Source organism: Amia ocellicauda, chromosome 2 (assembly GCF_036373705.1).
Source record: "Amia ocellicauda isolate fAmiCal2 chromosome 2, fAmiCal2.hap1, whole genome shotgun sequence".
NCBI classification, from domain to species: Eukaryota; Metazoa; Chordata; class Actinopteri; order Amiiformes; family Amiidae; genus Amia; species Amia ocellicauda.
Genome location: NC_089851.1, coordinates 19,490,681 through 19,505,817, shown reverse-complemented (window position 1 = coordinate 19,505,817; position 15,137 = coordinate 19,490,681). Strand labels below are relative to the sequence as shown.

Sequence of the window (15,137 nt, the reverse complement as noted above, 5' to 3'; positions counted from 1 at the left end):
CTTCTCATGCAAACCGTTTTAAAACAGACATTTGAACTTGTCAGTGCGTTGTGAACCACCAGTTACAGGTCAAAGCTGAGAGTACATTCAAACATGAATACCACCCTTAAACAAAACTTTAAAATCAACAGATATATTGACTATAGCATGTTGCAACCGGTTTAATAGATAACATATCTTATATAAGTTAGTCTATAAATAATTGCTCTTATTTTGTAAGTCGGCCTGGACAAGGGCGTCTGCTAAGAAATAAATAATAATACTAATAAGGTATATATGGGGGGGACAATAAATCAATGATTTAAAAACAAAACTCAAACCATTCATGCTGTACTGAAGATTTACAACAAGACAACCAAAGATAAATAGTTAATAGTTCAATAAATGAAGTGAAAATTCAAAAGTTCGAAAACAAATAAAAAAAACTCCAAAGCAAAAGTGTTTTCTCACTGCTACACGTGGTGAAATAGTTTCAGTCTTCAGCACTTCTGAGTTTCATCAGTTTTGGTCATTCATCGTAACAACACAAAACATTACATTTTCAGAAGATAAAGGAACTATCTGGCTGAAGATACATTTACAAACTAATTTTGTTAATTTACTTATTGAGACCATAACAAAAATAAGGCAAGAAACTCCACAAGAAGTAAAAACTCAAAGCATGTGTTCGCTAAACAAGTATTATGTTTATTTAGCTAGTGAATCACCTAGAGGAGAAAATTGTCACTTCCTTGACAGTCATCTGCCTTTGGGCAAACCCCCAGAGCTAGGAAGTTACATTGTAAATGCAGTTACAGAGGTCTTAAAAAGTCTGATTTAGACTGAGGTACGTTAACTTCAAAGTTCAGGACAGTTTGATCACTGGTAGCATCAAACAAATTTCTCCTTAGACAAATGCACTTTCATATTACATCATTACAGGAAAAACAAATATGTGCATTAACCGGTGACACTCACCAAGCTGCATAATATGTTCTTTTAGTACACAAAACAGATGATGAAACAAGGGAAAGGTCAGGTTTTAACAAACCACGTGATTATTCCTGGTTGGGTTTCATTTGGCAAAATAACTAGTTTGCCTGTTATCATAATTTTCATTGAAGAGTTGGGCAGCTTAATGAAGATTTGCAGATTTATGTTTATATATACACATATACATAAATATATATATATATATACACACACACACACTATATATATGTACGTGTGTGTGTAATATATATACACACACACACACACAAACCTACATATATATCTATCTATATATGTATATATCTATCAATCTCTTCTGAAAGCATTACAATTATCCAAATAAAACACAAACAAATGCATTATGAAACCTTGTATCATTGGAACCAACTACACTGGTTAATTCGTTAGTAACAAACAAAATTCCAAAGAAAGTTAAAACCAGGTCTCCTCTTTACTAGGATGCGATGCAGAGGACAGCAGATATTGGTAGAAGCTTTAGAAGGACTGAAAGTGCTTAACAAAGATACAGTTCAAGTGTGTTTTTCTCTTTTTCTGTTGTGAGACAGGAGTATAAGGGCAGATGCACCAAAAACTGATAGAGTCCACTGTTGTGTTAAGTGTTCAGAGATCTCATCTTCAGCAGAAAATGTTTCAAACCCATTCTTCCTCTGAAGTTAGGCAATTATTTAAGGGTCTACATCATTAGTGTTGCAGTTCTAGCAGGGATATCGCCATAAGGTTACTGTTTGTTTCTATTCCTCTCCTGCAAAGTAAAAAAAATAATTTAAGATTATACATTTTAAATAATGTGCTTGTACAGTTTTGTAATGTAGAACTTTTACAAAAATAAACCAGCAAAACATACTATTTGTTTTATACAGTATTGAATGGTTATAACTTAGATATTTCTCCCTTAAAATGTTGTGCAAGGTTTTTATATATTGTGCATGTTCTCATTTACCTTTCTTCTCAGTATCAAACACTTTACACTGAAGTACGTCTCATTCCAGAAATAATAAATGTATGAAACTAATAAGGAAGAAATACCTGTACTCTCAACTGCTTCATAAAAGTAAGTCTTAGATGAGATTGTAAGCGAGGTCAGGGTTTTGTGAACAGGCCTCCTATTTTATGCTTTCTGGAATCACTTCAATAACATACATCGCTGATTATTATAAAGTATGACAAGCAGCATTTAAGGTGTAATTAAATTGGACATTACATTTCTATCACGGACAAAGCCAGCCAATGAAGAAGCACAAAGGCAGAGCAGCAATACACACAGGCTGCACGAAGTCATCTGCACAGACAGTGAGGAGACTGAGAATACAATCAGATGCAACACCGCCTCTTAACGACAGAACTAAATAAACGTCAAAGAGCAATTACATAATTACACAAATGTGCACTTGATTACACAAACATTTTGAATATAGCCTATGGACATGAAAAGAGTGGATCAGTTCTCACCTCATGTTTGCAGCAAATAATGAAGCAATGGAACACTTTTTATATGTAGGCCTAGACCTTTTTTCACAGTGTATGAAACAAATTAAAATTATTTAAATTGTTCAGTCAAAATATTGTGTTGCACATTATACATCATTGTTTTCTGGTAGGAAGCATAAGTGAATAGTTAGGAGAAAGTTTGCAACAGATTACAAGAATGTTAACAAGGCTGTTCTCCACCTTGAATCAAGAAATGTCTTTAGAAAGGAAGATTGAGAGATTTTAAGTTTTGCTACTCAAACTTTTTTTCTGTGTTGGAATATCAGGTGAATTTTGTGGATTCTGCAAAATTAGATTTTTTTTATATTGTTAATGTCTGGTCTGCTTTGTTTTTAGTAACATTATTTACAAGATTGTGCAAATAGTTTTCCCTTGTTGCTCATTTCTTAATACTTTCAAATAAATAAATAAATAAATAAATAAATAACTGTGGAAGCACATTTTAAAGCTCAGTTCATAAATCACAGTACAATGGGCAGCAGAGTAACACCTCATTGCACATACTGGTCCAAAATCAATTTTATTCTCCCACCCAGATTTGTATAGGCTGATCCACTGAAAAGGGAACACGTAACTAGGGGGAAAACAATTCCGTATATATATATTTTTTTTCTCCAACATAATTCTGTAGTATAAAGGTATAGAGATAACAGTGCACGAATGAAGTAGACAAGTGCTGTAAAAAAAAAAAATCTATTTCAAATCAATATATTTTGTAAGCCTAAATCTTCCACCTTTACCACCAATATTTAATTACTTTAAATGTCAGACTCCTCACTGGCTGTAAGATAGTGCTCATGCGGACAATAGCAGCACATTAATCCTCACTTTCTAATAATTTAATTGCAAGCCTGGTAGGGTCAGGTATGATGTACTTTAGCAGGGTCTTAACATTTTAACTAGGTTTTGGCTTAACACAAATTTTGACATTTCTCAAATCAAGATATAATGTTTAAAGGACATCTTTTCCAAACACCAAATGGAAATGTATGTTTCGAGGTGTCTGTGAACTCAAGGGGCGCTGTCAAAGAGCAGAGAGTAAAAGCATGTGTTGATTGACATTCCTATTGGCTTTCAGAGCGATCCATTATCCTGCAGGTGTCAGAACTACATGGATTTAAAATATTTATGTGCTTGCAGCAAACCGCATATAAACAAGGTCAGGTCAAAAAGACGAGGGCCTTTGTTTGCACTATATACAATATGCTAAGCAGTATTTTGAAAAATGTCTTCTGCAATAGCTTTATTAATCAAGAGTGTATAAAAACATTTTAACTTGCTTGCATTACATTGTTTTGTGTTCACACAGAACATGTGATTTCATAAAATACAAGGTTTATGTTTTTCTTCCCCAAATAAGACATTTCTGCATTTCCTCAGCCCAGTACATCTGAATCCCCATAATACATGAAAAGGCTGTGAAAGTCTGATTAAATTAAACCAGATTTAGCAACTTCAAACAAACATATGCAGGTCTTCCCTTACTTCAGCAGAAAGGAAAGCTAACTTGTATACCGTAGGTTTAATTATGAAGAGATAATGTAATGTATTACAAGTAAAAATATGAATATCTAAAAAGCCATCACCTGCAGAGATGTTATATTTGACCATGATCCATTTGTTGATATTGTGAACAGTTAATGTAATTTTGTTCTTCATTAACAAAAGCACGATACTTCATGTGATGTAGTCTAATGATGGCACAACACAGAAACCCTGTATTCATGGTTAATACATGAGTTCATATCAATGATTACTCTGCCTCTTAACTAACAGGCTTGGTTTTAACATACTATTATAAAAGGTACACCAGCTGAAAAAATCTTAAATACAAATGTGATAGCAGAGTTTGTGTCAATTTATTTTCCTAATTTTTAATACTGGTTCAAAACCATCCATGTGCAATATGACAAAGAGGTCATTTCTATTGTTTTGCCACAACAGCAGCAGAATAAAATGCATTTCAGGAATAACATATGAACTGCAGCTCTTAAATGCAGTTAAGGGTCAATCCAAAATGCACAGCAAATCACTGTGACCTATAAACACTGGCCTGGTGTGGAATACAGAAGACAATTAATCACAGCATGATTGTCTATGCTTCTCCAAGACAAAATGGACACTAACACAAGTTATCAGTATATATATTTTTTTTTAGCAGACTAATGATAATATCAGTATATTTTTTTAATAGTAACAGACATGAAGTTTTGCCATTACTACCGATATTGTAAAACAATTCAGCTTAGAGGGCCTCCTGTAATATCTTAAATTCGAGGTTCGTTGACAATTAACGTTACACGGAATTGAGTGAGTTATTAGTTATTAGTAAAGAGCCAAACAATGTAGTTACTAAAATCTCCATCTTAAAGTAGTTGTCTAGGACAGACTTAACAGTGCTTTAGCACTCCTTGCCTGTAGTGTTCATACCATCTGTTTGTGCATAATTTTATTCTAACTTCAGCAGTGGCTGAAAATATACGTTTCCACAGAAATAGGTATAAAGAAAAAAGACCTATAACAGACCAACTGCATACAGAATATAAACAACATTCTTCCAATCATATTAAAACAAAATTCTACTTTGTCTGCTTCGTCTGGAAATTGTTTTAATTAAATTAAGTTATATTATTTCAAGGCAATGAAACAGGTTTTCAGATCAAATTAAGGATTTTATTCCATATAAAAATATATACGTAAATGAATAAACTTTCAATTTGTACCATACATTTCAAAATATGTAATAACCATTTTAAAGTATAATAATTTCCTTCCATTATGCAAGAAAATTGTGAGTTTTGTAATGCAACAATCACATCCTATTTTAAACTTTATGTAATGGTAGTTTATTTAGAATTACTCATAAACCATACGGATATTGAAGGCAACTGAATGGACTTTCCCAGATGTATTCACGATCAAAAGCAATGTTCAGAAGTGTTCAGGGCCCATTAACTTTTGTTCTCCATTCTCCATTTTCTTTCTTGATTGTTTTTCAAAACCAGGGGGAAATGAAGTGTTCTAATACAGCACTATCTTAAACCATCTAATGTGTGCAAGCAATTATTTAATCACATCATGATATTATATTTGATCAAGTGTGTTTCAGTAAGATACAAGGAAGGAGCCATAATTGCAATAAACTGAAATTGTAGGCAAATGGCCAGTTCAAGGTCATTTTCCCATGTATATAACATATCATGAAGAACAGTGGATTGCCAGTGATTCATTGGTTGTTGTGTGTAGGTACCATCACTGCTTCATGAATGGGACTTGCCCATACCACACATGATTGTGTATCAAATAGGCTAGGACAAAACAAAACAAATCTGACTCTTCATACACACAGAATTTAATTACTAGAATCACATACATTTTAGCAATTATTTCATTTATGTAGCAGCGTATACAGGGGTATGAATGTCTAATAACACCAAATAGAAACACATAAAATAATAAAGTGATTATCTTAGTAGTACTAACTAGTTCTAACTCAGATCTTAGAATAACTAGATCTATTGCATGACTGATAATATGGAGCCCCTTCTCAGTTTTTTCCCTGTACTACAAGTCATGCTACCACCTTTTTGGAGAGTGGCAGGGTCTGATCTACTGTCTTTAACGGTATTACAGGTTTGTGAATTATCTTTAAAAATACTGCATTCATCCCTAACCTCACAATTGACATATCGTGTGCTCATTAACAAGGACCATTAAAAACCTGATTTAGGTTTGCAGTAATGTCACTATGTTTTTAAAGCTAAGTACCATGCAATTTTGAATAGATTTTGTGTATGGATAAATTGAAAACTGTAAGGCTTTAGTGGTCTACACTGTGAAATCGTGGATATTTATTTATTTTGTGGAAAATGACCACAGTATTACACAAAAAAAGTGTATGGGATGTTAGTGGTAATTTGGCAGTAGTATATGTTGCGATTAAGTAGAACTAAAACATTTTTTAAAGATGCTTTCACCATTCACTATATTATCATAAGCTAGTCCTACAAGACGGAAAAAAAAAAAAAAAAAAAAAACAGAAAAATGGAAAAAAAAAAAAAAAAAAAAAAAAGACTGGCTTCTTGGATTGAGTATGTTTCAGTGAGATTAGAAATAAGATTATCTAACACAGGCGTGCTCAACTCCAGCCCCCGAGGGACACAGTCCAGCAGGTCTTGCAGGTCTTTTTTAAACACAGAGTTAAACATTCAATTAGGATAAATAATTAGTTCAATCAGTTAATTGAGAGAAAAGATCTAACACTAGATTAGGCGGCAGCTGCACCACATTACATCCAAGAATTACAGCAAAAATAGCAATTGCTGCAAAATGATTTAAATACATCATCAGCCTTGTAATCTAGCTCTACCGGTGGAGCCGTTACAGCCTGTGTTATTCACCACGGTGCACACTGGGAATTCCTTTCAGCTATTTTGTGATTATTTTCAGCGCTTACCCTACGCATGGCTTCCTCCTCCTCCTGACGCTTTTCATAATGTGCAAAGTCATCAAAGATTGAGGTGGTATGCTTGAAAGTAGCAATAATTTTAAGCACTTGCTTAGCCTTTTCTAGGGGCACTTCCTGAGTGTCCCTGGAGTTGGTAACCGGTTTGTTGTCATTGTTTTCTAAACGAATGTGTCGCAGCTGGTTGTTGGGAACGTCCTTGACAAAGATCCATTTCACCTCAAACTTGCCCTTCCACTTGTCCTGAGACCATACGCCAGCATAGGCATTATAGTCCACCACTGACTTCATCTCCGCCACTCCGCAAAAATGTCCACTGCCATTGACACTGAAGAGCAGGTAGAGCGGGCCCTTGGCGTTGAGCGAGCGGAAGGCAGCGTCCAGCCGCTTGTTTCCATGCTCAGTGCTGCACCATATGGAGTATTTGATGGAGCGGTGGATGTCATCCTCAGAGTAACTCTTAATGATGAACACCCGGCCGTTCTTCACGTTCCAGTCAAAGTCTTTGGGATTGTAGTTGTTCAGAGCCTTGAGTTTCTCCAGCACGGGGTGCACTTCCCCAGAGGTAGGGGGAGCGCTGATCGGGGCCCCGGGGCCCATGCCATAGTTCTCTGCACCACTGTTCTGATTAAAGCTGGCACCGCGGTTGCGAGGGGCTACCCATCGATTCTGAGGTGGTGGCGGCTGCTGTTGGGGAGGTGGCTGTTGTTGGGGGGGCTGTTGCTGCTGTGGCTGTTGCAGTGCAGGAGGGTGCTGCTGATGGGGGTGAGGGGGGCCTTGGGGCAGCTGCTGCGGTGGCTGGGCCGACTGTAGCTGCAGCTGCTGATGCTGAGGCTGAGGAGGCAACTGGTTCTGCATCAGCGGTTGGGGTTGCGCCAAGAGCTGCTGCTGGACAAGTGGCTGGGGAGGCATCACCTGTTGCACCAAGGGGGGCTTGCCAATAGACCCTTTATCATCCCAAGTGCCAATGTTCATGTTGTGCTTTATAGGAGGTGGGGGAACAGCCGGCCCCCCACCCATGCCCATGTTAGCTTTAGGCTTAAGCTTGGGCTGGGGTTTTGCAGGCTTCCTTGCAATGGCTGCCCAGGACGTAGGCTTGGGAGCAGAGGAGCTGACAGGTGGCACATTATTAGCCGCCATGCTACTCATGCCAGCTGCCCCTCCCAGGGCAGAGCCTACTGTTTTGGTCACAGCAGCCATGTCAGCACCAAGCTTGAGCCCGGCCATACCTTGCTCAATACTGCTGAGGCCTGGCACTTTGCTGAGCTGAGTATCACTGCCAAAGCCTGCCTGTCCATCGGCTATTGCTCGGCCCAAGGAGCTCGGTGGATAACCGTAACTGCTGCTGTAGGCCGAGCTCTGCGTTGACTGTCCCTGAGAACCACTCGTACCCCAGGTGGAAAAGTCTGCATTACCAGGAAAGAAATTGAAGCCATGCTGGCTGAGGAAGGGTGGTGTGTTTCCCAAAGCTCCTGGCTGGCTGAACACTCCATCTGGGATGAAGTGGTGTTCACCATTGCTCATCTGTCCATACGTAGTCAAATAGGGCATAGGGGGGTCTCCTGCTGTGGACCAGGCTGCTTCACCAAGGGAATATGGGAATCCAATGGAAGGAGCATAATAACTAGGCATGTAGGGGTCCGACATTGGTGGGTAGTTGTTACTCTGTGCAAAGGAGAAGCAGGAGGAATGATTACAGCAAGTAACAAGTAACATTAAGGAGGGAGAAAAAAATGTTTATTGGTATGACTTCCTAGAAGACTAAGGATTTTCTATAAACTGTAATGTTTCAATAAATATACAGCGACTCAAAACAATTCTAACAGTGGCATGATGATGTTAATTATCACAATGAGGACTGACAGCTTGGCCCTTCTGGCCACTCCAGATTACAGTCAAGACATCAGAAAAAATGCTTCTAAAACAATTCAATATTGCATATTGAACAATAATTCAATTTTATTTTTAATGTATGGCCATGCTTCATGTTGTAAATAATGATACAAATAACCATTAAGCGTCACAAAAATTAAAGTGTTAAAAAGCTTAACACTGTTACATAACTGGAACTTTTTAGTAAAGGAGATGGTTGGTCATTTTAATAGGATTTACACCAGCTTTATCTTCCAAACCACAAACCAATACCCAAAGCATACTGTTCTTTTGACAATATACATGGGACATGGCAGGAAACATTTTTAGTGCACTGTAACCCATGGCTTTCAAAGGCTATAGTCACAAATGACAGAGTTCATAAGTGAAAGTCATGCATTCTTCCATTCCCTAGTTAAAATGAATTACTTCTTACTCTTCTCTAAGTATAGTGTCTGCACTTGCAAAAAAAAATAAAAAAATGACTTTCCAGAATTTCTGCAATAGATGAATGTGTTTTTCTATGTGGTATATATTAACACTCTTAGACAAAAGGCTGTCATATAACACTGTATATTCAATTTAATTAAATAAAATGCATGACTTCCATTTTGTACTAAGTAAGAGGATATGTGCACAAAGCTTTTCTTGCAAACATTTTAAATAATTTGTATGTAACTATAACTGTGTTGTGGAGCATGTGTTTACAATATCATACCAAACCAGCCTCCTCTTTTAAAACACAAACATTTGTATAATAGAATGCTTTCAAATATATATATCCAACTCACCTGATTTGTCTGGCTGCTTAGATAAGGCTCAAAGTCATCATCATTTACAGCATCTTTCTGATGCATTGAACCGTTTTGTACTATAATAAAAGAAATAAAATGTTACATATAATCAAATGAAAAAATAGTCAAAATCTAACACAAATATCTGCTTCTATGGTTTAGTATTAATACATAGAATAAAAAGATCTCAGTTATTTCAATTGTCTTCCCAAGGCTATACATAAATATATATAAAATGTTTAATCTATGTTTAGTGTGCAACTCTTGAATCATGATTTTATACACTGCACATACTGAATGGTGAATTGAACATTTGAAAAGACTGGTTAAGAGTTTTATTTTTATTTTCAGAAATTGTACATTTGCTCTTTATATCCCTCGTCCATATTTTTTTTTAATTCCCCAACATCTCCTATAGTTTTATATATAAAATTCAAATAGATAAACATACCTAAAAGACAGACATTGCTGCCTTCAGACAAAAGGCACTTTGTAGCAATACTATATGATTATTTTAATTCCTTTTTAAGTCTAAAAATATACAAGACCAATAAATAGTGCCCATAGCTGATTAAAGATCCTCTCCTTTTCCCTTAATATGAATTTTAAATTACCATAATAAATAAGAAATTAGTATTTAAAAAATATATATAATATCCTCTGCTTAGTAAGTGTCTGTTGCTGAACTACACTCTGAAAGTACAAGTCAAATCTTTGTGACTAACTGCTTCCAGGTCCTCTAGCTGGTATATTTTAAGGTTGTGCTCAAGACTGTTGTCGACCAACCAAAAAAAACCTCTTAAATTTCACACACTGCTCACTAAGTGCTCTCATAAGTACTTTTGAATTTACTGTAAAAATAGATCTTACTTATAATTGTATTGCCTAATCTCTGATCAGAATCTGTATCTTATATAAGTAACCTCACTTTAAATGGTAAATATAAACATATGGAAGAAATCAAAAGTGGGATGGAATTTATTTGAAAGAAACAGCACATTGTTGAAAGGAAATCTAGCCGCTTGACTGAAGAGAAACATTTTTGATCAGTGCATCCTACCAGTACTCACTTATAGCTGTGAAACCTGGTCACTTAATGCAAGAATAATACAGAAACTGTGGACACAAAGGGTGTCATGGAAAGATGTCTGATTGGAATAACAAGGAGAGACAGAAAAATAAATGAATGGATCTGAAAAGATCACTGAAAGAGTGAAAAGGTTAAAATGGCAATGGCCTGGACATATTAGAAGAACAGGTGAAAAATGGACAAAGGAAGCTATTAAATGGATTGAAAAAGATGGAAAAAAAGATCACAAAGATGATGACACCGAAGATGGGAAGACTAAATGATAAACTTTGCAGGAAACATCTTGTGGAGGCAATCATCCAGCAGTGGATCAATAAAGGCTGGTGGTGATTCTTTTAGATTGAAAAACTTGTCTAACTTGTCTAATTTAGCTTTTGGAGATTTAATTTTCTACTTTCTCTCTGGGCAGTTCTTTGCATTTCTATCAATGGTTCTGTACTTCAACTTGGTCTTAAAACATTTACTTTCCTGGCATATTCGCCCCCAAAGAACATCCTTGCTCGTATTTATTGTAGATATATATCCTTTAACCTATTACAACATTATAACTGAACATATAATAAAGTTTACAAATGAGAGGAGGTCATATATTACTAATTACAACTGATTTTACCACAACTTGTGTTTATCAGTGTCTTTATCTGAAAAAAATAAGAATATGGCGGGGGCGGGGCACCAATCACTCCCTGAGCTTGCGTTGCAGCCGACTCAGGCTCTCTACTATTAGGATCAAAGGAGAGGTGTGAATCACATGTTCAAGTGCCAATCACTTTTTCTTCTACCACCAGCACACAGGGGCATTAATAAGAGAAGACGTTACACACTTGGGCACTACCCAGGTGCCCACTTGGTGAATGCATAACAAAACCAAGGTGCCCACTTGGATAGGTAAGGGAGAACACTCTCAGACATCTCAGCCATCACAAATGTTGAACTTGTGGATAATCTTACAGAAATAAAACTCACCTTGACGAGTAAAAAGATGTACCAGATGTGCTATATTGCTACAACTTGTTCCACTGTATTATTTTTACATGCTGTATTTTGTGTTTTCGGTTACATAACTGCAATATATAACCAATGCACTACACAGTATTTTTTTTTTTTTTACAGATCCTTCTTTATTTTGATACATTTTATATATAAACTTTGACAACAAATACTTGCTGTAGGGTTGGAAAGCGATACATTTCAAAATATAATACAAAATCAAGTTTATTATCATATAGGCTGATTTAAACTAATAAGATTGCCCATGTAACTGTACTAGCTACTACTACCGGTCTCAGGAATGTTACATGTAAATCTAAACACATTTCAGACAACATTAACAAAGAATATTTGAAAACTGTAGACTAGTTCAGATTTAGATTCAGACTAAATCTGAAAAATATAAATAAATACACTTTTCTTCTAAGTCTCCAGTATTAATTTAGAAAAGTAATTCACAGTGCAAAACAAATTAGCAAAACAGAAGATTAGAGAACAGCAGAGTCAGATAGCATTTAGGCAGACTTACATCGGTGACCAAGACATTACTGTACCCCACTAACCTGCTCTATCGCTGTGCACCCCCAGTCTACAGCACCATGTAATAGGTTAGTCACTGCAGAATGTATTCAGACACAAATTTTTCACAAGGCTTCTGAATCAGAGTTGTGTTTGACTGGTGACTTTAAAACACTACATAAAATATGCCTATTTTATTCTGCAGCATATGGTTAATTTGTATTTTGCTATGTTTAATCTGGCAGATTTGTTTTAATGTGTAGCATATGAAAGGTACTACATATAAGGAATATTACTACTTTACATATTACATCAAATATATACTACATATACATATTTTAAAATCCATGTATTGATTAAAGAGCATCATGAATTAATTGAAATACAATAATATTCAAATATGGTCTTATGCAAACTTGTAAAATGTATGACTTCTCAAAAACTTTTAATGCTGCCACTTTACAATGTCAATTTCCGTGCCTGTCCCAGACTTGGTGGTTTACTGAGGGAATATTGTAACTTATTTGCATTCCTGCTTCATTCTGCTACATTACAGAGTGTAGCAAAAGAAATAACAATAAAACTATCGGGGCTCAATATTAAAGCCTGATATTGATACATTGTTTTGCAACTGTAGTTCATATCTGCAAGGAAAATCAACACAATTGTTTCAGATCAATATAAAATGCGCTTATACCTTTGGAGAGGTATTTCGGAAGGTTTGTTGGCATCATATTTTTAATTTTAACATACAATGTGAAAATGCAGAAAAACGTCAAGTGTGTATCATTGCAGATGTGCATTTAATTGAAATTAAAATAAGCTTAACTTGCATCACTGACAGGTTATAAATGTACTTTATATAAATCATGCACTGATTCACTGACTGCATGTACAATTATAATACTATAAAAAGTTAATTGTCACAGACTTTTCCGATGATCATTTTGCATGTTTTTACATTTGATTGAGGTGAAATCAAGCCTATGCAGACTCGAAAAAAAAAATCAATGAAAAGCTGTTATGTGAAACGCAGGGGTTTGTTTGAGTGCATGTTGCATGGATGCATGTTCAGCAGCATCCAGCCCGTATGACATTATTGTAAATGAATTATCGGTCGTTAAAGCGTAGTACCGACCAAACACGGACAACGTAGGAGGATCTAGGTAGAGATTTACCAATGCCATCCATTACATTTCTAATCCGATGTCATTATGTGAGCAACACACTTCGTTTCCAATAAGTACCCGAAGCTGGCACGGAGAAACCCTTGTATAAGAGCTGTACACAACAACCGAAAAGCATCTTCACATACATCAACAAAGCCATTATATAACTTACCTTTATTCCCTTGTCCTTTAGGTCTCTGGATTCAGATCAAGAAAAGGAGTGCAGGGGAGAGAGATAGAGAGAGAGAGGGGGGGGGAAACATATCATCAGTTCATACAGTGCATGAAAAGGGAAACATGCATATACAGTAGCATCCAGCCGCAGCCGAGTTCAATGCTGGCGATGGAAACTCTCCGGCAGCGGCCCAGGGTGGCATTGCAGTTTGTATCTGGGCATGGGCACCGATGCATTAAAAACAGGATCTCACACCGGGCTGCTGCTCATCATTCCCAGGATGTCAAGCACACCCCGCTTTACTACACACAACTAACAACCCCCCTCTGCCGCACTGTGCACACGACCTGTGCTGGAGATGCACGGCCAATGGGACTCAGTGTGGCCTACTCGGCATACATCCCAAGAGTCGGACTCCACGCTATAATAAGCAGCTGGCAGAGCTGGCGGGCTCCCATCGCGGAGGAGCTTCGTTAGATCTCACCCTACCTGATCGACAGTGGTCGCAGACATCCTCCAGGAACCAGAGCTGATTGCCGCCGCTGTTAATGTCCACAGACGCCCCCCGCTCCTCCGCTGTTTTCTCTCTCTGGTTATTCAAGCTGTGTTAAAAGGCGGTGTTTTTTTTGGTTTGTTTTTTTTTCTCCTCTCCCCAGTGTGTGAGCTGGATGTTAGAGCACTCGATGGTGGTTTTATAATGAATATTTCGGGATGTCAGGCAGGGGAGGGGTGTCTTTCTCCGAATCGCACACACACACACACACACTGTGCAACTGTTTCGGACGCCTGATAAAATCTCACTTACTCGGTCTCTATCTCTGGCTCCCACAATGGCGGACGGGCTCCCACTCTCACTTCCGCTCCGCAGCTTCGTGACCTTCCGCCGGTGACGTCGCCCATCCCGTGACGTCACATGTGAAAGAAATCTGTGACTTTGTGGTCGTGTGGATTTGGGGGGGGGGGGCAATTTCCTAATCACAACCATACAGATCATCAGATATAATATAACTTACTTATAATGTGGGCAGGATTGTGTATCTTGGTTTACAACAAAATAAGATGTGAAAATGGGATAGATAGGTCATTTTAAAGTGAATAAAGCCTATAGGTAGGCTGTTTTAATATTCCCAGAATTATTTCAAATAAGATACATTACAACGTTTCTAGCTACATTTCTTTCACACAAAATTACAAAAAAAAAAAAAAAATGCACGCACGAATGCACTGAAGTACATGGTTATGAATAAGCCAAACTTAATAATAGCATGTTTAACTACAATTGATATGTTCACGTCACTAGTGTGTGTGTGTGTATTAAATCTGGCTGTGTAAAATTGATATTTGGCTACTAAATTGATAGTTTCAGTTTATTCCTTGATGCATAAACTAAAATGTAACTTACATCTTCCTTATACTAAAAGCTTCAATGAAGGGTTGCTCAGATTCTTTCATCATCTAGTTAGGTAATATCCCCCACTGCTCTACCTACCCAATGGTTGAAATCTAGAAGTCAAAATTGCTCAAGACAATGCATATTGCAAACAAGCATTCATTTGATGGATGTTTATGCATGTTAGTTTAG

General features: G+C 36.9%; 1 protein-coding gene across 1 annotated transcript; it reads right to left on the bottom strand.

Annotated features, from left to right (window-relative positions):
- Nucleotides 1-666: 666 nt before the first annotated feature.
- Nucleotides 667-14,462, bottom strand: ythdf3 (YTH N6-methyladenosine RNA binding protein F3). The gene is made up of 6 exons (XM_066720345.1): nt 14,361-14,462; nt 14,045-14,157; nt 13,553-13,577; nt 9,610-9,689; nt 6,938-8,611; nt 667-1,735 (listed from the first exon to the last, which is right to left on the bottom strand). The coding sequence occupies exons 2-6, from the start codon at nt 14,066-14,068 to the stop codon at nt 1,712-1,714; spliced, it is 1,827 nt and encodes a 608-aa protein (XP_066576442.1). The 5' UTR covers nt 14,069-14,157; nt 14,361-14,462; the 3' UTR covers nt 667-1,711.
- Between the last annotated feature and the right edge of the window lie 675 nt (nt 14,463-15,137).

Coding starts and splice junctions, on each gene's coding strand:
- ythdf3 (XM_066720345.1), bottom strand. CDS start 14,068: ATGTCTGCGACCACTGTCGATCAG. Junction 13,578..14,044: donor CTGCGACCACTGTCGATCAG/GTAGGGTGAGAT, acceptor ATCTGAATCCAG/AGACCTAAAGGACAAGGGAA. Junction 8,612..9,609: donor TAAGCAGCCAGACAAATCAG/GTGAGTTGGATA, acceptor TCCTTTGCACAG/AGTAACAACTACCCACCAAT.